The 24689-nt window shown below is 45.4% G+C and overlaps 1 protein-coding gene across 1 annotated transcript; it reads right to left on the bottom strand.

Annotated features, from left to right (window-relative positions):
• Positions 1-8342: 8342 nt before the first annotated feature.
• Positions 8343-22772, bottom strand: psap (prosaposin). Its single transcript, XM_056291594.1, has 14 exons — positions 22650-22772; positions 17985-18118; positions 17749-17823; positions 16765-16890; positions 14615-14824; positions 14317-14460; positions 14172-14228; positions 12600-12758; positions 12393-12485; positions 12117-12300; positions 9878-10041; positions 9704-9784; positions 9408-9515; positions 8343-9189 (listed from the first exon to the last, which is right to left on the bottom strand). Exons 1-14 carry the CDS (start codon positions 22681-22683, stop codon positions 9154-9156), a joined length of 1605 nt encoding a protein of 534 aa, XP_056147569.1. The 5' UTR covers positions 22684-22772; the 3' UTR covers positions 8343-9153.
• Positions 22773-24689: the final 1917 nt, after the last annotated feature.

The raw sequence follows: 24689 nt of genomic DNA, 5'->3' as shown, positions 1-24689 counted from the left end.
TCAAGCCCCGGGGTAGTCCAACCTTGGGGGTCATCCTGGGTCGTCCTCTGTGGTGGAGTTTGCATGTTCTCCCCGTGTCTGTGTGGGTTTCCTCCGGGTGCTCCGGTTTCCTCTCACGGTCCAAAGACATGTAGGCCAGGTGGATCGGCCGTACTAAATTGTCCCTAGGTGGGTGTGTGTGTGTGTGTGTGTGTGTGTGTGTGTGTGTGTGTGTGTGTGTGTGTGTGTGTGTGTGTGTGTGTGTGTGTGTGTGTGTGTGGGCCCTGTAATGGCCTGGCGACCTGTCCAGGGTGTCTCTCTACCTGCCGCCCAATGACGGCCGGGATAGGCTCCAGCATCCCGCGACCCTGAGAGCAGGATAAGTGGTTCAGATGATGGATGGATGAGTATCTTGGTAGTTAAGAAACGGTAACAATAATCTTGGTAAGAAAATCCCAGAAAGTTGAATCAAGTTAATCTGGAAACAAGATTTAGAGGGAGAAACATCCTCTTCATCATCTTCATCACTCTGTCTAAGTGACTTTGTCAGTCTCAGCTGACTGCAAGTATCCCCAACCTTATAAAAAGCACAGTTGCATAACGACTGAAACCTGTGATCAAACACAGGTCTCATATGCTCTTAAGTAACGGCCACGGTCATTTTGCATGTGAAATCCCAGTTAGATCCCCGGTTTCAGTGATTTACAAACCATCCAAAACAAGGCGATAACAATGGCACACAGACTCCTGCTGTGCATCAGCACCCACTACACCCACAGCATGTCCGGACTCCAAACCATCCAACAAAGAAACTTCCTCCTCTTCCAGAAACACACAGAGCAATAAAACCCAGTGCATAAATCCAAGAAGCACAACGGGCCACCGGAGCGTCCCTCTCTATAATCCTGCTAACAAACCACCATAATTATAAAAAAAAAATCTGCCACTGGCAGGTCCCACGTGATTTCATCCCACACACCTCGTATATTTAGAAAGAAAGAAAGCCACTTTATTTTGTCATTGTACAGGTTACAATAAAATGTGTTTTCTGCATTTAACCCGCCCTACTGGATAGCAGCAGCGCCCGGGCACCAACTCCAGTTCTTCTTTCCACTGCCTTGCTCAGGGGCACAGACAGGAGTTTTAACCCTAACGTGCATGTCTTTTTGATGGTGGGAGGAAACTGGAGGAAACCCACGCAGACACGGGGGAGAACATGCAAACTCCACACACAAACGACCTGGGACGGCCTGGGCTTCGAACCCAGGACCTTCTCGCCCAAGGCAACAGAGCTAACCGCTGGCCCACCGGGCTTTTAATGCAGCGACTCTCACCTTTCGCCCTTCCCTTCGTATTTACATTTCTATCTACTTTGCTTTAACGACCAGCTACCCCCTCACACATACACATGTATTGTAACGTGCAAGGATAAGTAGACACGTTAGCCCTTGGCTAACGGGTGGGACCCGTTAGCCAAGGGCTAAAGGGTCCCACCCTTTAGCCCTTGGCTAACGGGTGGGACCCTTTAGTCCTTGGCTAACGGGTCGAACCCTTTAGCCCTTGGCTAACGGGTGGGACCCTTTAGCCCTTGGCTAACGGGTGGGACCCTTTAGTCGACTGTTTAACATTGTCGCCTGCGGTGCAGGAGATACGGGTTCGCGTCCCGGCTGTGGCAGTACCCGAGCTGCCCCCCCCCCTCGAACTCGCTACAGTATAAACACATAAGCACCCACACCTTGCTCAGCTTTGCTGGCTTTTCCAAGTTTTATTTCTTATACAAAAGAAAAGAAAAGGTAAGCCTCGGTCCCATGCTGCCACCTGGCTCCAAATGGAAAGGACTCAGTTGTCTGTGGATGGAAAAGGGCTCAACAGGCCTTCGAACTATCTACCAGCTTCATGGACAAACCAACTAAGTGCTCGGCTGAGGCTGCTGCACTCACTCAGGTGAGGGATGAAGGTTTCTCCCACCAAACCTCGAGTCCAGATGAACCGATTCCACTTTTCTGGGAGGACCCGGCAAGGCCCCCCTGTGTTGTTCGGCGAACTGAGCACCAAAACCAAGGGAAGCGAAATTTCCCTTTCCTGTGCGTCACTCCTCACATGTTAAGACCCTGACCGAGCAGTTTTCACTGTGGGGGGGTGGGGATGGGGGGGGGTATCTGACCACAAAGTTGTCGTGTGTGATGTGCCCAGCTGGCTGCTTGTGTTTGGAACTATTCCGTGGCAGCTGACTTCCTGTTGACTAATGTGAAAGTGTACTATGGTCCCCTTTTAAACGGAACCCTCCGAGCCCGCCACGAAACCCTACTGCAGTCGTTCCGTGAGGCCGCTGAAAGAGACGCTGAACGCACAAGTCAGGCGTGTGAACTACACCTTCCGCTTCCGGTGTGGGAAGATGGCGGCGCCAATACACGTTTGTATAGTGGCCTCACCCAGTAGTGCCGTCCATGTGGTGTCTTTGTCCACGTCTGAGTGTCGTCTTCGTTTGACGGTTGGGCGAGCCGGTGCCGGAGAGCCTGGTCTGCCGCCTCCCGTGGGCCCAGGGACAATGTGCATCCATGAGCGATCGCTGCCTGGGCGTCCATTTTGTGACGCACTACTTCCGTCGAGGGGCAAGTTCCGGTTTTATTGCGGCGTTAGGCAGACGCTCGCGTGAACCTACGTCACCGATTTTTGTAATAATCCGCTTTTCGGTTCTGGAACCAGAACCTGTATGACGACAATGTCTGTCCTCAATAGGTATGAAGGTTTATCCGTCCCGCTCCATTGACTTCGCGGAGATCATCCCGAGCTCTAAAGCAGGCTAAGCTAACTACGATGCTAAGCTAACTGCCATGCAGACCGGCGGTTCCGATAACCCCGAGGCGGTCTGGCGGCGGCCTCGCCCGGCGTTGACTGTGGTGTTTTTGATGGCGTCGCGGGTGTCTGGCTGGGCGAGCTTGGGCCCACGGCCCCTGCCTGGAGCTGCGCCCAAGGAGAAAACACCGAGGGCGGTGTGACGGGACGCGAAAGCGGGGCAGGCTAAGCTAACTGCTAGCCCATGCAGACCGGGAGTTCTTGTAGTCGTCCTGGCTGGCGTTCGCTCCCGTGGACAGTGATTTGTTTGTGTAGTTTGGAGATGTGTTAGTGTAAACTACTAATAAGACACGTTAGCCCCTAGTTAGCTAACGGGTCTGACCCTTTAGCCGAGCGGTTAGTGACGTCGCCTTGTGGTGCAGTACACCCGTATCGAATCCCGCACCGGGCAAGAACATAACCGGTTACATTGCATCAAAGAAGGTTGATCAGTTCATCTGGATACAATGTATCATCGACGTTGTGTCCAGATGAACTGATTCAACCTTCTTAGCTGGATTATTGAGCGTGCAAGAAGACATTATTTCATAACAGTTTGAAAGATCTCAAAACTTCAGGGGACGGCTATAAATAGATGATAGTTGGGCGTTAGTAGTGTTTTTTATTCTTCCAGGATTGGTATACGTCATGGTACCAAACTGCTGTAGGTGTGGTAGTGAATCCACCACAGAGAGTTTGTGAACAGTGTTTTAAATGTTACACTGACTGGGTCCTATCCACAAACAGGGAAATGCTTTGGATTTTTAACAACCCGGAACTGCGATCCCTCCCACCGTCAGCAGACAAGGTCTCTCACGTGGTGTCTGCAGAAATCATGAAAGAGGTCTGACAGTTTCCCGCTGGTTTTTGGGGTAAATGACCAATAGTCCTCTGGCAATTGGCACATTTTCTTTGATTGTAAGAAGACTGATCCAACCTCTCCTAAACAAAACGACAACCCCGGATCAGTGTCAAAAAATGGTTTTCAACTTGGTCCTCAGATTGTTGCAGGTTTAAAACCTCCCTGGTACTCCTCCCTGTACATTCACCTGGTACAACAGGTGAATGTGATGATTTTCCTGGCCGAATAGAAAACCAGCAATACGTGGTGGTATCCCAGGACCTGGTTTAGTGTATAATAGTCTCGCAACACCGGTCGGACATCTCTGCCTACCGATCCTCTGGGGACTCCTACATGCAAGACAGTTTGCTCCAGCGGTGCATGGATGCAGAAAGAGAACATGGCGGTTGAGCAGAGACACGGTGCACCGATGCGCTGCAGATGAAGTGCTTGTGGCCCGTCGGACGCGGTGCTCTGCTGAGCGAGCACCTGGACTGCACCCATGTATGCTTGGAACCACCAGGCCTCCGCTGTTGTTCGAGGTTAGCAGGCGGTAGCTATATCAAAATAGTGCTGGTAGAGCCTCACAAACCCAACTGTTATGGCATACGTCGCATGAAAGCTGCCTCATGGCCTGCCTGACAACAAAACCCACAATATACTAAACCAGAGCATTCTCGGTTAGGCACCCTAAAGCCAGTTGTGGCAGGTAGCTGTGGTCCAACACAACACTGGCGACATCCTCAAACGGAGAGGATGCGGCGTCAGAGTCGGCAGCAGAGTCAAGAGTCAGCAGGCACGACAGATGACACGTCCACAGCTGACCCGAGACACGGTGTCATGCTGTCATCCTGACGTCGCCTGCGTTTCCCGGACCACGAGACGACGGGAAACACTCTGGAAGTGAACCACGCTTACGTTGTTGTCACATCCACCTGGAATTTATACTAGAGATAACGTAGTCATGTATTTTTTTTTGACCAAATTTAAAATGTGAGCCTTCAGGGGGGAGAGGAAGGGTGTTGGCAGTGGTTGCGGTCTGTTGTGCGATGTCTGAGTTGGAGTGGGTGCGGGGTGTGAAAGTGGGCTCTGCAAACCTGCAGTAAAACGCATTCAAGTCTTCAGCTAGTTGAACTATCTCTACGTGTGTGTGTGTGTGTGGGGGGGGGGGGGGGTCCTGTAGTTGGTGATGTGCAAAATTTGTAAAGTGGAGAAAGCGCAAGCAAAGTGCCTGCACCGCAAGGGACATCAGGACTCGGGGTCACCGCCGTGTCCAGAAGGAATGAAGGAGGGAAGAGAAGGTGAGACGAGAGCAGAGAAGGCCGCCGTATGCTGAAGCTGCTAAGAGAATGGAGAGAAACTGTGAGAATGGTGTGAGACAGGAAGCTAAGGAGGACAAGTCAAGTTAAAAAGCATGCACGGGTTTTAATTTGGTGAGGACCGGGTGAGGCTTTTGGCCTTTTTGGCAACGGTAAACGACTACTGCTGGAGTAGAAAGCCAATCTGAGAGAACCGACAGAGCTGAATAGATGCAGCAAGGACATCTCCGGTGTTTTCTGGAGAAGGTGTTCAGCAGCTGCCGGGGGGGCTTTTAGTTCGTCTGAGAAACCTGCGAAATAACTAGTTTAATGGAGAAGACGCGGGTTTACTTTTAAATAAATAGAAATTCTGGTCCACTCTCCATTCCAGTTGGTGGCGGTTATGCACCAAATCGTTGATTGCGAAAAGACAAATAGTAAATAATAAATAATGGCGTGCTGTAAAGTTTTCATTTGCATCTAAGATAGTGATTTGTGTGTCAGCCAGTGGCGCCCCCAAGGGGTGTCCACGGCCACCCTGATACTATCCCTGGCCCCCCCCCCAGCCACGAGTTGCATATGCAGAATATGCTTCTGATTATGCATCATATGCTTCTATCTGATATCTTACATTAGGTGCTGTTCATTTAAATCGATAATGTATATTTTTCTTAACTCTCATATTGACAGTTTTCCACTAGCCTATACAGTATACTACAACAGCAGCATAGAATTCCCGAAATTCAGTCTTGGCTTTTGGTTTTGGTGTGCCACCCCAAGATTTTCAGGGGCCCCATTTGCCCCCCCCTATGAAAAAATGTATGAGGGGGGGGCGCCACTGGTGTCGGCTGTAGTGGCTCCGTCACGTCAGCTTTTCAGTCACAAGACACAGCTGTGCTGCATGACGTCCACCGACACGCCGGAGCTTTTTGCACAACGGCGCCGGAAGGACACGAGCCGAGCTGTCACGGGACACAGGATGTGAAAAGAGGAAGGCTTTCCTGTCGAGTGTGTTCCGGTCACTCTAGCGCAGTGTTTCTCAACCGGGGGTCCGCGGACCCCTAGTGGTCCGTGGTGTAATTGCAAGGGGTCAGTGAAAATAAAATATCTAAAAAAAAGATCCTATGACATTTATAGAAATAGGATTATTTTACTCAAATGTGACAAACCTTTATCTACCTAAACTATAAAGGGTAACAGGACTTTTTTCTCTAATTACATCTGTTTCACAAGTGTAATTTATTGTATTTTAATAAGAGATCTCGCTCCCGTTTGCATTGTTAAAAGTTACTGCATAAAAATTCTGTTGTTACATATATCTGAAAGTTACTGAATACATATTCTGTTTTGTTACATATATCTGAAAGTTACTGAATACATATTCTGTTTTGTTACATATATCTGAAAGTTACTGAATACATATTCTGTTTTGTTACATATATCTGAAAGTTACTGAATACATATTCTGTTTTGTTACATATATCTGAAAGTTACTGCATAAGAATTCTGTTTTGTTACATATATCTAAGTTACAACTGAAAGCTCTTATTTTTGCCCCAAAGAGTGAATAAATGCTATAATGCAATTTAAAATGCAGTTTCTACTGTTTCTATCAAATTGCAACTCCCCCCCTCCCCCAAGATCAGGTGGAGGGGTCCTCAGGGTAGATCAAAAATACGCGGGGGGGTCCAGGACCCCAAAAAGGTTGAGAACCACTGCTCTAGCGCGTGTCCGTCTGTACCACGCAAATAAATCCGAGGCTTTTAACTCGATTTCCACGAATCAAGCAAACCCTGTTGTCATTTCAGTCTTACCGGAGAGCAACGAGGAACACGGAAACTACTTCAAGAGATACTAGTGTAACCGGTTATTTTCTTGCCCGGTGCGGGATTCGATACGAGGTGTACTGCACCACAAGGCGACATCACTAACCGCTCGGCTAAAGGGTCAGATCCGTTAACTAGGGGCTAACGTGTCTTATTAGTAGTTTACAGTCGTCACCTTCCCCGGAAGCGCGCCCTCGCGGTTTGTTCTTCCCGCGCTCCGAAGAGACTTCTGAGGATCTGCACACTTCCGGATCCCACCGCTGCCACCAATGTAACCGGTTATTTTCTTGCCCGGTGCGGGATTCGATACGGGGTGTACTGCACCACAAGGCGGCATCACTAACCGCTCGGCTAAAGGGTCACACCCGTTAACTATGGGCTAACGTGTCTTATTAGTAGTTTAGACTTGCATCAAAACCCGGCTTTTCCTGCTGTTAATCGATGTAGGGAGCGTGGGTGTGATCGACGAGACAAATGGTGGCCCTAAAAATCACCGGCGGCCGAGTGAACTATTTCCGGTTGGCGAAAACGCGGTAACTTGCCGCGTCACGAATTATCATTAGCATAGTGGGCGTGTCCCTAGCGGGACGCTATAAAAGCGAAGACGCACCACCCCCCCCCCTTGCTAGTTCGAGTTGAAGTTGGTATTGCGGAGACGTCATTATCGATCTTGCCAGCCGTATTGATATCCATCTTGGTGAGTTTCTCGTTTTTCTACGGCAAGCGGGTTTAGCCCCAGTGTGCAGCCCCACCCGCACGACCACCCTGAACTTCAGCAGCCAATCGCGATGACGTCATAAAACCACGCCCACCTTCCGGTCGCCATTCAAACCACCCGTGTTAAAAAACGCGCCCGGGAAACAGCGTGAAAGTCAAATCACCTTCCACCAGTTCAGCTCGGTGCTTTTGAGATTTTATTTGTGCCTTCGACGTCATACATTTTTAAATCGCAGCTTCGAATTCTGGGTCAGTGTCAAAGGGGTATTAGATTGTGAATTTATCTATTAAAAAACACACACACACACACACACACACAAAAGAGTAATATGTCCAACAATGTGAATCAGATATTCAAAGTCAACTTTTTTTGTGAGGACCCCCCACCCCCCTTTTCTCCCCAATTGTACTTGGCCAATTACCCCACTCTTCCCAGTCGTCCCGGTCACTGCTCCACCCCCCCCTCTGCCGAGCCGGACTACCACGTGCCTCCTCCGATACATGTGGAGTCGCCAGCCGCTTCTTTTCACCTGACAGTGAGGAGTTTCACCAGGGGGACGTAGCGCGTGGGAGGATCACGCTACTCCCCCCGAACAGGCGCCCCGACCGACCAGAGGAGGCGCTAGTGCAGCGACCTGGACACACACACACACACACACACACACACACACACACACACACACACACACACACACACACACACACACACACACACGGCCAATTGTGTCTGTAGGGACGCCCGACCAAGCCGGAGGCAACACGGGGATTCGATCTGGCGATCCCCGTGTTGGTAGCCCCCCCCCATTTGAAGTCATCTTAGCTGTCAATCACAGAAGAACACTGGAGTGGATTTGGATATTTTAATTCAACTTTTAAAAATTTTGCAGATCACCTGACAAATGTTTCAGTACATGAAGCAGACTGTGACCGGACACAAGCTGCTTAGAGTCATGTTAGAAATGTACAAACTGAGTCGCAGAGTGCAAATGACAAGATAGCGGGAGAGGGGTTACAAGCTAGGGACACATCTTTACTTCCATATCAACTTCCTAGAACACACACACGCACACACACACGCACACACGAGTAGAAGTCAAAGCTGTCTACAAAATATAAATTCACTTGTTCTAGGGTGAGACGGCTAAAACCACATCTTGGCCTGGTTTTTACAATAAGCAGTTTTTCGCCATGAACTCTTACAGGGAGAAGAGAAGCACACATATCTGTGGTATAGAGACCCATCTGGTAGACAGCAGTTTATATACACACATCTTACCTTTTGTTTTCTGAAATATTGTGCTTGCACATACACACACAAAATGTCAGTACAGCCCAACTTCTGCAAATTTGCAAAGACCTACAATGACAGTTTAGTCTTATTTTCTAAGTGAAGCGGTAACCAAAACAAGCAGTTTTCGAGCACTTTATATTTAATTAACATTGTTCCCCCTAAAAAAAAAAAAACAGTCCCAAGTTCCTTTCCCTGCAGTGCCTTCCAAAATATGCATCAAAATCACTTTAACAAATTGAAGTTAAGTCGATTTCATTTTAAAAAGGAAACAGGACAAATTTATTAAAACTGAGAAGCAGCACTACAGTCATTTCTGTTGTAATTCCCTACAGGTCAGACTTTTCCATCCCTCCTCTTCGTCCTCTTCTATACCCACACGTGACGTTTGCAGTGAGCCACCGCCTGGGAGGGGAACAAAACAAAACAAGTACTTAGACGGGCCTCGTGAGACAAACTTGTCCATAAGACTGCACAAAGATTGCGTTGCCATTCCATTCCAACGAAGGCAGCGCATTACAATGCCACCATAACCCATTTGCATAATCCATCTGTGGCTATTAAGAACGTTGAACACAGGGGGGAGACGAGCTTGCGTGCTGTAGTTTGACAGAACTACTCACGTTGCATCGAGTGGCCGTTTCCATGTTCTTGCACCAGAACGCAGGTCCCCAGCTGCACTGCTCCGTTCCCAGGAGCCTTTGCACAGTTTCAGAGCATGCTCCTATTTTCTGTTGCACCAGAATGATAAACAAAATCCAGCATCACTTACAGATTTAAAAAAAACATTGCAAACCAAAATGTCCTGTCCAAATAGTTAATTTACATAAATTTAGAAAGCGATAGTGAAAAGAAAGTCTTTCCCGTTTAATTTTAATACAGGTTATCGCATTATGACTGGACTGCACTTAGCACTCACCATGCATACGAAGTCTGGCTCCAGCATCTGGAGAAGCACCTGGACAAGTATCGGCTCGTACTGTTCAACCAGCTGGTCACACTGTGGACAAAAGAACGCCGTCACACATGGACTGACGAGACGCTCCACCAGTAAGGTAGGAGAAAACACAGCGAGCCAAAAGCCCCATCTCACCTCGCTGCGGACAGACTCGGGCAGGAAGTTGCACACTTTCCTCACGACATCCTCGATCTCTGACTGGGTAGCATTCTCCTCCAGCATGTCGACAACGTAGCGGACAGCCAACTTGCACACGTCACAGTACCCACCGGCCTTAAAGCGGTCCTGGTTTACTGGGACTGGGTTGAATCACAATAGAAGCTTTATAAACCACAGATACAAACCATGCTTTTGATTAAAAAAAAAAAAAGACAAGGTCAAAACCTAGTATATGGTTGGACCATGTTTAGTCAATGTTTGAGGGCCACTTTGTCTGAGGGAGAGTCAGTGGTAGTGTCTATAATGTGAATTTCTGGATATCAAATGTTCATCTACAATTTTCTGTAATGGTCCCAGTAATATTTGTTGTTAAAGTGTACTGACGTAGCATGTCACATGACATGGTTAACCTACGTTCTTGCAGTTCCAATAACTGAATAATGATGATAATGGATTACATTTATACAACGCTTTATCTCAATACCCAAAGCACTTCACAGTGAAGGGGGAAAGCTCACCTCAACCACCACCACCAGAACTTAATCGAATTGCAATTACAACTAAAAGAATTGTGTGTCAACGCCCCCTTTCCTCCGTTTCTACCTGCGGATGTCTGTTTTTCTTAGACTCACTCTGTATTGAGTGTTTTGTCAGAGTGATTGTTATTTGGGATGCTTGAACTGTGCGCTCTCCCTCGTGCCTCTCGGCGCAGGGCCAGCTGTTTTCTCTCCTACTCTGCTCTATGCCGGACTGCGTAATCAGAGTGTTTTGTCAGAGTGATTGTTATTTGGGATGCTTTAACTGTGCGCTCTCCCTCGTGCCTCTCGGCGCAGGGCCAGCTGTTTTCTCTCCTACTCTGCTCTATGCCGGACTGCGTAACCAGATGTGGTAAGAGCAGAAAAATATTTAATCTTAGTGTTTCAGTAGTATCCACGAGCAGCGACATATTTCGTCTGTTAGTGTGCGATATCCATCTGCCAAGCAATCGTGTAACTTCAGTGACGTCGTTGGTCACCTGATCCAGCAGCCCAATCATGTCAAACATGATCACTCACTCTAAATATGATAACTCAGTGAAATTCACGGTTGTATGGCTGGCCCGTCCGCTGGTCCAGCCAAAAAAAAAGACTAGATGCAATAACAGAACAGGCAACAAGATTTCAGAACAAAAAGAGTACAATAAGTACTTAACAGTAATGCAGTGACCAAGAAGTGGTACCAGCTGTTACCATTACTATTCCACCCTCAATTACTTAAACACCATTATCATTGGCATCTACTATTGAGCCCCTTTCCAGCTGCAGTTGCCACTGTATGCTCATGCCAAAATTTGCCCGTTTTGATTTTCCTATTCTGCACCACGGTGGCGCAGTGGTTAGCGCCCTCGCCTCACTGCAAGAAGGTCCTGGGTTCGACCCCTGGGGTAGCCCAACCTTGGGGGTCATCCTGGGTCATCCTCTGTGGTGTTTGCATTTTCTCCCCGTGTCTGCTTGAGTTTCCTCTGGGTGCTCCGGTTTCCTCCCACAGTCCAAAGACATGTAGGTCAGGTGAATCAGCCGTACTCAGTTGTCCCTAGGTATGAATGTGTGTGTGTGTGTATATGTCGGCCCTGTGTGATGGCCTGGCGGCCTGTCCAGGGTGTCTCCCTGCCTGCCACCCAATGATTGCTGGGATAGGCTCCAGCATCCCTGCGACCCTGAGAGCAGGATAAGCGGTTCGGGTAATGGATGGATGGATTTTCCTATTCTCTGAGGCGTAGTTAGACTATAAGTATTAGACTTGACATGTACTCTTGGCTATGACATACAAAGTGATGCCATCATAAGTCACTCTTGATAAAAGTGTTTGCCAAATGAGTAAATGTAATAGTGGAGAATTAAAATACTGGGTTCAAGGATTCAATAAGGTGATGGCATGTGCTAAAAAAAAAAAAAAAAAAGAATCTTCAATTTTTTGCGGTTCTGGGCATTCTAAAGCAGCTCAACCATTTGTCGGAAAAGGAAAGCCATACACTGCCGATCCTTTTCAATAGTCTGGTATACATTTCCCTGTGAATGGCGCCACCCCTTAATTGAGCTGCCATTCACATCTCAGTGGATTTCTTCCTATTCTTAGCCTTTAAATCTTTAAAAATAGCACAAGTCTAGGGAAGACAATTTCCTCCAAAATCCTAACATTTCATTTCAGTGCTCTGAAAACCACTAAAGAGGCTTACGGGTGTATAAACGGCTGGCATCCTTGCAGAGCCCCAGCACTGTGCAGACAGTCTTTGGGTCAGCCTGCTGAACAAGCAGCTCAATGATGGCCTGACCATAGGCCTCGATCAAGTCTTGACACTGGGCACTCACAGTGGCGGGAAGCAGTGTGCACACCTTCTCCACTGCATGAAGCACTTCCTCCTGGCACAAGAGGCACGTATTAGTCTCACTTCAGGTGACACCAAAATTTAGGCAAAGAATGTTTAAGATCTTTCTGGCGGCACACAGCACACCTCTGTCGCCTGGTCCTCCAGCATGCTCTCCAGCTGCTTCATTACAAACTCACAGATGCTACACTGGGGGGAGCTGTGGGCACGCACAATGGTCTAAAACACAGACAACAAGGAAAGTGTTAAAACACTTATCTACAGTCATCACCAAACATTGACAAAATGCCAGAGATAAAACAGCACCCCTTGGGGTTTCCCCCCCTTGCTTACCTTGGTGGGAGCAGACTCCACTTTGGTGGCAGGGAACATTTTGAGAGCAGGGACGCTTTTGGCAACAGGCTTAATCTTGGGAGCCTGCAGTTTAAGCATGGGGGAAGACTTCTTCATAGCAGTACAGAAGCCAGCGTAGGCGCAAATTTCCTTGGGTTGCTATTGAAGAGAACAGGAAACAGAAAATGAGTTAATAAATAAAATAAACAGAATTGAATGCCGAACCCAAGCGTTACCAACCCTTGCACATCACATGCTGTTAAGCTGAACTATCCTTATGCATCATACAGACTCATTTCACTGTAGTACCAAAAAAACAACAACAGCCATTCATGCAGTGTCCCTTTTTTTTGAAAACGCAAGAGTCTCTAACCAGTGGCAGATATAAAGCAACATGCACCGATATTGGCAAAACATTTGTTATGTAGCATAACTCAACTCTGTCCCACGGAGGAAACCATAACAGGACCAGCTGTAGTGACACATTTATATACTGGTGTAAGATTTTAATACATATGTACAGGAAAGATTCACACACGAGTCACTCACTCTAGCATCAATGTGTATTTGTTAAAACGAAAGTAACATATACAAAATTGTGTAAAAACATTGAGTTAAACTAAAATGCAAGGTATGACTTGTGGCTGAGATTTAGTCATTAGGACGGAAAGACTGGAGAGGACCAAACTGTACCAATTTTAATTTCTAAAAAGCAGGTGTAACGAAATAAGTCAGTATTCACATTCAGAACAGTGCCATGCACGTCTACGTCCGTTACGAGGTGTTAGTAGTGGACAGCACAGGAAGCAAAAGCTAAGGGTGAGAGGCTAAGAGGCAGAACCAAGAGAGACCTACCTGTTCCTGGGACCCAGTGCACAAAACCCAGAGCAGGTGAAAGAGTAGGGAAACAGTTGGAAAATGGAGGAAAGAGGAAAAAAAGAATAGGAACAAAAGCATAACAAAAAAGGGAGTGATTAAAAGATATGAATGAATTGTCATCAGCAAGTAGGGCTGGGCAATACATCAATATTATAGATATCCGGATACAAGACTATATATAATCTGGGATTTTGGATATCCTAATGTCGTGATATGACGCAAGTGTTGTTTCCTGGTTTTAAAGGTCGCATCAAAGTAAAGAGATGCAATTTTCTGAACTTTGTTGCAGCCATTATATTATTTGTCTTGACTCATTTGGACATCATATCCACACTACTAATGAGTGTTTGTCAAAAATGACAATGTAAATATTTTTTGACAGCACCAATAGTCATGTGTACATTATCGTCAAAATATTGATAGAGGTATTCAGTCAAAAATATGGCGATATTTGATTTTGTCCATATTGCCCAGCCCTATCATCAGCAGGTATGGTGGGGCTGTAAGTCTGGATATTGGCTTAACAATGTCACAACATTCAGATAAATCAGACCCATTAGTTACAGCGAGCAGTTGACAGCAGATAACACATTTTCAATGTCAAGTTGAAATAAAGGAAATGAAGGGGGAGGTGATTGGGGCTTTCCTGAACTTGGGAGAAAGCAGATGGAATGTGAACACCTAGAAACTCACCATAGACATGAGCTGCTCAACAACGATGGGAGCATACTGGCTGACATACTGCTTGCACTGCAACAGAGGACAACATAGAAAATTACATTATTAGAAAAGATACAGACATATATTGACAAGAAACAGCCACTCAACTGACTCTCACCAGGTCAGAAATGCCAGGCCCGAGCAGGTCACATTGCTTTTCAATTTGCTCAATGAGGGAGCTGACAAATGTGGAGTTATCCTTAGCCTGCTGCTGAGCATCAGTCAGAAAGTTGACACAGTCCTGGCACATGTCACCCTCGTCCTGTAGGTTAGATAAAATTCAGAAAAAATAAAATAAAATAAAAATGTAGAGGACCAATGACTAGACATGTCTGTATACCCTAATACCCTAGATGAAGGGCATATGAATACTGATCCATGTAGGTGATGCAGGGAATTCCCAAGCAGTACCGCACCTGCTTTGAAGCTTCTTGTTTGGGGTCCTCCTGTTTGGGGCTCTGCTGGGGATAGAGGAGCTGGGGCACATTGAGGAGGAAGGGGGCCACGTTCTGGGACAGATCCACCTGTGGGATCTCATTGGACTCAAACTGCTCCTGGAGTGTGGCCAGGGCTGCCTGCTGAGAGTGACACAGCCCCATGGCTCCACATGCCACGCCGGGATCCTCCTGAAACACAAACCGGTCATTTCAAACAGCCATCAGGCATTAAACAAAAACACGACTATGCCAGAGGTCATTACACAACAAGTTATTCAAAGTACAGATTCTGTGTAATCATGCACAGAATCTGTGCTTATAGCAGATTCATGGTGCTAATGTGACCTTCTGAATTTAAAAAAAAAAAAAAGGAAAAGAGTTGGTCATCTGGGTTGGGGATGAGTTGTTGTCGGGGTCTTCTTCACGAGTGAGGGCAGGAAGGAGCGGGAGATTGATAGGTGGATTGGGGCAGCATCAGCAGTAATGCGGACGTTGTACCGGACCGTTGTGGTGAAGAGGGAGCTGAGCCGGAAGGCAAAGCTCTCAATTCACCAGTCAAGCTTTATTCCAACCCTCACCTATGGTCATGAGCTTTGGGCAGTGACTAAAACGGTGAGATCGCAGATACAAGCGGCTGAAATTAGTTTCTTCTGTAAGGTGTCCGAGCTCAGTCTTAGAGATAGGATGAGGAGCTCAGACACCCAGAGGGAGCTTGGAGGAGAGCTAATGCTCCTTCGCGTCGAAAGGAGCCAGTTGAGGTGGTTTGGGCATCTGATTAGGACGCCTCCTGGGCGCCTTCCTTTGGAGGTTTTACCGGGCATGGCCAACGACCCCGGGGTAGACCCAGAACTCGCTGGAGGGACTACATGTCCAATCTGGCCTAGGAACACCTTGGGATCCCCCAGGAGGAGCTGGAGGGCGTTGCTGGGAAGAGGGACATCTGGAGTACCCTACTTAGCTTGCTGCCACCGCGACCTGACCCAGGAGAGGCAGCTGAAGATGAATGAATGATGAATAACGAAAAAAAAAAAAAGAAAAGAAATAAAGGAACGACAGAAGCTCTGTAAATTCTAGGCTAAAGGCAATTTTTAACAATAGAAAATTCTTCTTTTATTAATTTTCATTCAAGAAGAGCACCAAAAATCCTTAAATTGTGAACAACAACTAAAATTGACAGTTGTGAGAGTTTATCGCTGTGCACTGAGTGAAGGACATGAATGTGCATCTCGATGCTCATAGTGCCATAGAAGCAGGGGGGGAAAAAAAAAAAATTTGTGGGTTGAGAACTGTATTTGAGTTATTCAGTTAGCAGTGTGGATTGCACTGTTAACAATCTGGCCAAACCACAAAACTTGCAGAAATGTGGTAAACAAAGTATGTCAAGTTATGTTTGTGATAAACATACAGATCTTTGTCGACATTTTATCTTGAAAATAAGCTCTCAATGGAAGGCATTATCAAAACAACTGCAGGAACGGTGGAGAACACGTTTTTGGATAGCCTTAAGACACAAAATCGTTTGAGGGTATTTAAAAAAAATCTTTGGAATGCCTCCTGTTTGAAGCACTGATCACAACACTGGTCAACAAGTTGAGTTTGACGTCATGCTATGGAAAAATAAACACATTTTAAGCAGTTGTCAGATTAGCTGTAGCAGGTGAGAGTTGGAACAAAAAGCAGAGCATCACACAGTCACGGGGAGCGGTATCACACAATAACCGTCTTGTTCCTTCACTTACTTCCCTATCAAAAGCCCTCATTCAACTACATGCACTTCCCCCTTAAAGTCACTTCCGTTTGCTCTTTCGCACCCTTCCTGACTAACTGGGGCAGATGGAGCTTGACTCAAGATGTCTTGGTGAAGCAGAAGAATAAACTAACGAAGCACCAAAGAAGCTACAGGAGGCTCTTCATCCCATCCAGTCCTCTGTTTAGCTGCTACTGTCTTGTATAAAAAAGAAAAGAAAAAGGATCCGCTCGTAATGTCACTCCAGAGAGGTGCATTTTAACAACTCTCAAAAAAGATTTGTACTAGTCCCTTTTGATTGAGAAGGCACTTTAAAAGAGATGAAGATGGACACTCATGCATGAACAGAGATAAGAGTTCGAGCCCAGCTACCAGCGCTCACCAGTTCTCCAGTGATGATTCCAATGACAATGGGATAGTAGCTGTCCACCATCTCCTTGCACTCTGCAGTCAAGCCCTGATCGGGGATCAGCTGACATGCCTTCTCCAGGTAATCCAGGATCTCAGACTGCAGCACCAAAGTGAAAGATCAGGATGAGCCACACTGTGGCAGCAAGGGTTCATAACAAACTAAGTACATTCAATTCAGCTGGGTACCAGAGTAGAACAAACTTTCAACAACTCCCCTCCCCCCCAAAACACATAATGGCTGCCAGATAGACTGCAGTATCACTTTTTGTAATTTAGTCAATAAAATTCGACATTTATACATTCTAAATAAGACATTACCATAAACAGCTTTTAAATAGAGAATGCATATTTCAATTCAAACACACTGCAATATTAGTCAAGTTAAAAAACATACAATAATAATAAGATATGTAAAATGTGCTAATGTGCTCAATTTGAAGTTTTCACAACACTTCCCGAAACCAAACAAGCAACTGCAGCCTGAAACCGTCATCTTATGTATCACGTTGACAAAAATTGACATGGCTGCAAAAAAAAAAAAAAAAAACAACTCTGGCCACAGCTTTAAGAGAAGAGAAACTCACATGTGGGGCACATAAAAAGGCGTGCCGCTAAAAAAAAAAAAAGTGTGCTGCAGAAGGAATGTTTATTACTATTGTGCACATGGATTCAACAGCTACATCAGAAGAGGTGCAGCTACAAATGGGTCAACCTGTACCATGTTTCAGCTGCAGTTCAGTTTCTGTAAATTATAGTTTAGATTTATCAAATGGACTTAACTGAACCTACATTATCATTATAAAAAGGTTGCACATTTTGCACTTTCCCATTTTTCCTGACAGCAAGTCTGAGAGGACAAGACCGCACAGACCATGTTGGAACCATTTCAGTAGTTTATAAATGTTCAGTAATAACAATCTAACAGTGCAGGAAAATAGGTACTTTCAAGTCTCACCTGAGTTGCATTGTCTTTCAACAACTGTGCCACCACCGTCAACACTTCCTTACATAGGTCACAAGGCACTGATTTCTGAAAGAAAATATAGACATATTTGCCCCAATTGTGATCCAAGCGAAAAGGATAGAGTGCCATTTTCCAAGTAAGAAAAATAAATAAGTAACTGCAGCTATTACAGACCTCCAGAAAACACACTCCTTGCTATACTGCAGGTACTGCTGGCCGAGCCTTACCATCTGGGGCTTGCTCCACACGTTTTGTTGGCAGTGGGTCACGGCTCCGCAAAGGGATGCAGTCTTGACATTCTGACACCAGTAGGGGGGTCCACGAGCACATTGCTCAGTGCCCAGCAGAGGGGTGGCTACAGCTGCAATTCAGGACAGACAGAATGAATAAAGTCCTTTTAAATCAAGGATCAGTTCGGATGCACTTTAAAAACCATACAACACTAACACAATGAGATCCATGGCTACAGACGCGAGTCTTTCCTTTATGTCCATTAACATTTCTGCCATTGGTGAGCTTAAACCATTGGTTTGGTTTCGAGCCTTTTTCCATCCATCCATCCATTATCTGAACTGCTTATCCTGCTCTCAGGGTCGGGGGATGCTGGAGCCTATCGCAGCAGTCATTGGGCGGCAGGCGGGGAGACACCCTGGACAGGCCGCCAGGTCATCACACAGGGCTGACACACACAGACACACACACACACACACCTAGGGGCAATTTAGTACAGCCGATTCACCTGACCTACATATTTCTGGACTGTGGGAGGAAACCGGAGCACCTGGAGGAAACCCACGCAGACATGGGGAGAACATGCAAACTCCACACAGAGGACGACCCCCCCCAAAGTTGGACTACCCCGGGGCTCAAACCCAGAACCTGCTTGCTGTGAGGCGACCGCGCTAACCACTGCGCCGCCTGAGCCCTTTTCTATTTCCAAACACTTTAGTCGAAAATGAAGCAAAAAGTGCTTTTTTTCATTAGAAGGATAAGATAAGCCAAGGATGAGGTTATCAGAGTAAATAATACGTCGCTACTCAACATTTTCTTGCCCCTTTGGAAAAACATTGAGCAAGGGCAAAGGCAGGTGACATTCCAACGTGGATTTCTTCTACATCTACCCTTTAAAGAATTTCTTGTTAGAATTGTTGGACAAAGGGGTTTAAAATGTACCATATGTAGGTGTGATGAGTTCAGTATGAAAAACGAGAACTAGAAAACAGACAGACCAGTTTGTGCTCACGTTAAAGACAAACAACTATTCCTGTCACTAGACAGAATCGACACAAAACAATTCTATACTTAAAATGTGCTACCTGTTTGGAAGACCTCTGTTAAAATAGTCACCTCGGGTCACATAAGAGATTTGACTTAAATCCTTGATAAACTGCCTGAAAAAGGCTAAAGTGTTATCAAAAATACTTCTTTGTACTCTTAACAAATAGAGTGACTTATTACAGTGGTTGGTACAGGCAAGCAAATGTCAAATCAACAGCGCAACCCAAATAGCTGTGGGACCATTTGCTACAGCACACTAGCATCTCATTTTGCCTGCAGCTCAAACATAATGACTACGCCATCACATTAAGAAATGAGTATTTCTGCCTTTGAAATATGCTCATGTCATGAACACTAGCTTTGAGATTAGTTGGCTTTACCAAAGGACTTAAAAACCATATAGCATAGCATTAAGTGGGCCAGCCTCAAAAACTGATTAGACCATCCAATGTGATAAAATGGTAAGTTTTTGAAACAAATGGGGGGAAGAGGCCAGAAGTATCCACACAGTGCAATTAATGTAATAAACTTAAGAGACCCATTTGGTTGCATCGATACCACCCTAACCTACAAATAGTGATATCAAGGCAATACATCAGTCTGCAAATAATTACTGTGAGTAAACCAAAAGGGAATTAAGTAGAAATACCAAGTAGTACACACTTCCTGGTTTTGGTCATTTCGTTACTGAACTGAAACCGTTTGGGGAAAGTACCCAACAGACATTTTGGGTAAAAATTACTGGTTTAATGGCTGACCAGCTTAATTTATCAATAGATTAGGAGAAAGTAGGTCATAAACACCAACAGTTAAGCAAGTTTGCCCTGAAGGCCAGGTAATCTGGAAGAACACGTGTCCAAATTCCTTGTTCAAATTTGGTCTTTCCATTGTAAGAGCGGAAAATTTCCACATACAGGACTTCCAAGAAGACTAGTTCAAAACCTAGTACATGGCTTGGAGCATGTATGACAAATGTTCAAAACTGTGGCCAGTTTTGTTAGAGGGATAGTCAGTGGTAGTGTGAATAATCTGAATTCCTGGATATTAAATGTTCATGTGCAATTTTCTGTAATGGTCACAGTAATATTTGTTGTTAGAGTGTACTGAAGTAGCATATCACATGACATGTTTAAGCTACGTTTGATAAACTAGTTCTGTGTTTACCATTGATGTCATTGGTCTGCCGACCAATAGTGTCACTTCAGTGCCGTCGTCGGCACTTGTATAACTTGTTCACTCAGTCATCAATCATGTTCATGTCTAGATAGTAACCCTAGATTTGCGAAACTCTCGTGCTAACTTGACCTCAACTCAACGCTTACTTTAACCTAACCTTAACCAATAGCCACCCTTAACCTTACCGACACCTAACCCATAAGCTAATCCCGGCCTCAACCCAACCATAACCTCACACTTGCATTATTCTAACCCTCCACTATCTGCCATTGTCAAGCTTAATGCACATGTGCTAGTTTCTCAAATCTAGGGTTACCATATTCCACCGGGGCGGGTCCATTACGTCGCGTGTGCTACGCAGTTTTGTCCCATCCTCCACACGGCTTCATACCCCACCGGGAGCACTTCAAAAGCGGAGCGCTTTGCCTGCCCGATTTTGTTGACTTGATCATTTTTCCTTGATTTTTGTGCTTCTACCATGGGTAAGTAGGCTACGTAGTAATTGTGTTACTACACAATTGCTATGTAATTGTGTTTATTGTTGTACTTCCTACTTCTGGCCTGGTGCCACAGGTTACGGAGTAATGCTGATGTAGTGATGTGATAGCACATGCCACTTTATTTTGAAAATTGACCAGATGCTCTATGCCTACCATGTCTGACTTCCTGACTGGACTGGTCTGCTCTGTGCAGCTTGATGTGGCTCACTGACAGACATTGGCAATTGAAGGGCTGGCCGACAGACCAATCATGTAACTTTAGTGACGTCACTTGTCACCTGATCCAGTGGCCCGATTGTGTTAAACATGATCACTCAGTCAGTCACTCTAAACATGGCCACTCAGCGACATTTGTATTTGTAGGGCTGCCCCCCGCTGGTCTGGTCCAGCCAAAAAAGGGGCTGTTCTACTACAGTATTCCAGCCAGGTACAACAGTCTTAAAAACACACAAATACTAAAACCATCACTTCAATGTCATGAGACAAAAGATACTGATTAATCAGCAGAGAATATAAACCAATCAGCATGCAAAGAATGCCCAGGCCTTACAGAGAAACCCTTAGTGATAACATACAGCAACGAGAGAGATAGAGCAGGTAACCGTGATTAAGACACTCAGTTGTGCAGACCCCTGAAAAACACCTTCACTCCTACAGACAGTGCATGCCCCTCCCTCCACTTTATAGGTCACATGATGAACAGGCAAAATAACATGTTCTCACGTTGCACCATTAGAAGGACAAGGCAAATCAAAGTCCATACACAGCAAAACCTGTGACCGACTTCCTAGCAGAGAACAGTTACAAAAGTGAGCTGACTTATATTTGAGTCATTTGATGCGCGTGACGCGATTCTGAGTTAAGAAACCCAGTGCTGTGGTGGGTAAATATCGTATGATTCAGTGCTGCATGCTAAAACAGCAGTTTTACGCTATGCATGCTAAAACAGCATACTAAAACAGCAGTTTTATGCTATGCATGCTATAACAGCAGTTTTATGCTATGCATGCTAAAACAGCAGTTTTATGCTATGCAAGCTAAAACAACAGTTTTATGCTATGCAAGCTAAAACAACAGCGTCCTTGAAAAACAACAAGCGGCCCATTTCAACGCCTCCTTTGTAGCATCCTACATCTTATGGGTTAGAGACCCGCCGAGCCGTCCTGTACACAGGAATACGAAAAAGTACTTAGCACAAATCAGAAACGTGAGAGTGGGGGAAAAGGTACATTCAATTTCTAACAAGTACATAAGTCATTAAAAAAACAAACAGTGGTTGTTTAGAAGCCATATGGGGGCTCAAAATATAAATCGCGTTCAGTCGTGTCAACAGCTATACATGGTTTATAGTTTGACTTGTTTGCTAACGTGGGTAGGTTAGTTACTGTTAAGTGTAACAGAGCCAGAACAAAAGGGGGTTACATAAGCTAACCAAATACTGTCGTTAGCTAAATGACAAACTAGCTTAGCCTAAAAGACGTCGTTAGCTAAATGACAAGTTATCTTAGCCTAAAAGCCGTCGTTCGCTAAATGACAAGCTAGCTTAGCCTAAAAGCTGTCGTTAGCGGAGACGAAAGCCGAAACAAGATGGTTTCTTACGCAGTAACGCGGCTGATTTTCGTTCGGACGTATCGCTGCTCTCCGAATGAGCCCGTTTTGGATTGAAACCATTTGGCCCTCGGGAGGCATAAAACTCAGTTTAACGAACCGCCTGGCGCTAGCTAGCCGAGCCTAGCCGAGCCGAGCTAGCGGCAGTCGCCGTCGTGTTTACGTTTATCAGCCGTCGCTTGCGACGCACTTCCGCGCCTCGCGTGGAAAACACACTCGGCGACACGACCGCTTCGCCTCGGTTACGAACGAAACGGAATCGTCCCGAACTTTCCACCGTCGTGAGATACGACGACACATATTGGGTTTCCCAGCTCCGGGGGCGGTTACCTGAGGAGACGAAAAGCAGAGCTAAAAGCAGCATGACTCCGCTATTCTGCGCTGGTCGGTCGGTCGGTCGGGACGTGCGTCTACTCGCGTCGGGTTCTGAGCGCCGCAATGCAGATCAGAGGCCCTGGATACTTTATATCGCGCGTCACAGTCACGTGACTCCTCCGCCCGCACGTGACCGTCTCCAGAGTGGCGTAATCGCCGTCACGCTGACCGTTTCTGCTTTCGCGCGTGCTGCTGCGTCTATACATATATATATATATATATATATATATATATATATATATATATATATATATATATATATATATATACACTACCGTTCAAAAGTTTGGGATCACCCAAACAATTTTGTGTTTTCCATGAAAAGTCACACTTATTCACCACCATATGTTGTGAAATGAATAGAAAATAGAGTCAAGACATTGACAAGGTTAGAAATAATGATTTGTATTTGAAATAAGATTTTTTTTACATCAAACTTTGCTTTCGTCAAAGAATCCTCCATTTGCAGCAATTACAGCATTGCAGACCTTTGGCATTCTAGCTGTTAATTTGTTGAGGTAATCTGGAGAAATTGCACCCCACGCTTCCAGAAGCAGCTCCCACAAGTTGGATTGGTTGGATGGGCACTTCTTTGAGCAGATTGAGTTTCTGGAGCATCACATTTGTGGGGTCAATTAAACGCTCAAAATGGCCAGAAAAAGAGAACTTTCATCTGAAACTCGACAGTCTATTCTTGTTCTTAGAAATGAAGGCTATTCCATGCGAGAAATTGCTAAGAAATTGAAGATTTCCTACACCGGTGTGTACTACTCCCTTCAGAGGACAGCACAAACAGGCTCTAACCAGAGTAGAAAAAGAAGTGGGAGGCCGCGTTGCACAACTGAGCAAGAAGATAAGTACATTAGAGTCTCTAGTTTGAGAAACAGACGCCTCACAGGTCCCCAACTGGCATCTTCATTAAATAGTACCTGTTAGAGCCTGTTTGTGCTGTCCTCTGAAGGGAGTAGTACACACCGGTGTAGGAAATCTTCAATTTCTTAGCAATTTCTCGCATGGAATAGCCTTCATTTCTAAGAACAAGAATAGACTGTCGAGTTTCAGATGAAAGTTCTCTTTTTCTGGCCATTTTGAGCGTTTAATTGACCCCACAAATGTGATGCTCCAGAAACTCAATCTGCTCAAAGAAGTGCCCATCCAACCAATCCAACTTGTGGGAGCTGCTTCTGGAAGCGTGGGGTGCAATTTCTCCAGATTACCTCAACAAATTAACAGCTAGAATGCCAAAGGTCTGCAATGCTGTAATTGCTGCAAATGGAGGATTCTTTGACGAAAGCAAAGTTTGATGTAAAAAAAATCTTATTTCAAATACAAATCATTATTTCTAACCTTGTCAATGTCTTGACTCTATTTTCTATTCATTTCACAACATATGGTGGTGAATAAGTGTGACTTTTCATGGAAAACACGAAATTGTTTGGGTGATCCCAAACTTTTGAACGGTAGTGTATATATATATATATATATATATATATATATATATATATATATATATATAGATCCAGGTTTCAGCATGGCCATTTTTTTGGGACAACTTTGTGACTGATGTTGAATGGAAGAAAGTTTGGTCGTTACCGCAAAGATTTTGTTTTTTTAACAAACAAAGTCAAAGAGATTTCATTGAAATAGCTACGCAAATGCTACCCTGCAAAACAATATTTAGTGTAAATTGCTAATAAGACACGTTAGCCGAGCGGTTAGTGATGCCGCCTTGTGGTGCACAACACCCCGTATCGAATCCCGCACCGGGCAAGAAAATAACCGGTTACATTATCGAAGTTTAGAAATGATATAGATGATGAATGGTCTTGTTGCCAAATGCCACCTGAAACACGTGTCCGCTTATTCTGCTCATGTCAGTTCCGGAGAGACTTCCACAAGTTTATCGCTGATTTTGTCTTTTCTGATTTTCACCTTTACTATAAGCACTAGAAGAACCCCGCTACAGTGTAGCGGTTTGGTTACCCACCCGTTACC

The sequence above is a fragment of the Lampris incognitus genome, chromosome 13, assembly GCF_029633865.1.
Source record: "Lampris incognitus isolate fLamInc1 chromosome 13, fLamInc1.hap2, whole genome shotgun sequence".
Classification (NCBI taxonomy): domain Eukaryota; kingdom Metazoa; phylum Chordata; class Actinopteri; order Lampriformes; family Lampridae; genus Lampris; species Lampris incognitus.
Note: the sequence above shows the minus strand (reverse complement) of the source record. Positions and strands in the feature narration are given on the sequence as shown.

Bases quoted from the DNA above. Each gene is read 5' to 3' on its own strand.
- psap (XM_056291594.1), bottom strand. From the start codon at position 22,683: ATGCTGCTTTTAGCTCTGCTTTTCGTCTCCTCAG. The intron at 14,229-14,316 runs GTGAGAGTCAGT...CCTCTGTTGCAG, and splicing joins GGCCTGGCATTTCTGACCTG to TGCAAGCAGTATGTCAGCCA. The intron at 12,301-12,392 runs GTGTGCTGTGTG...CTCTTGTGCCAG, and splicing joins TGGAGGACCAGGCGACAGAG to GAGGAAGTGCTTCATGCAGT.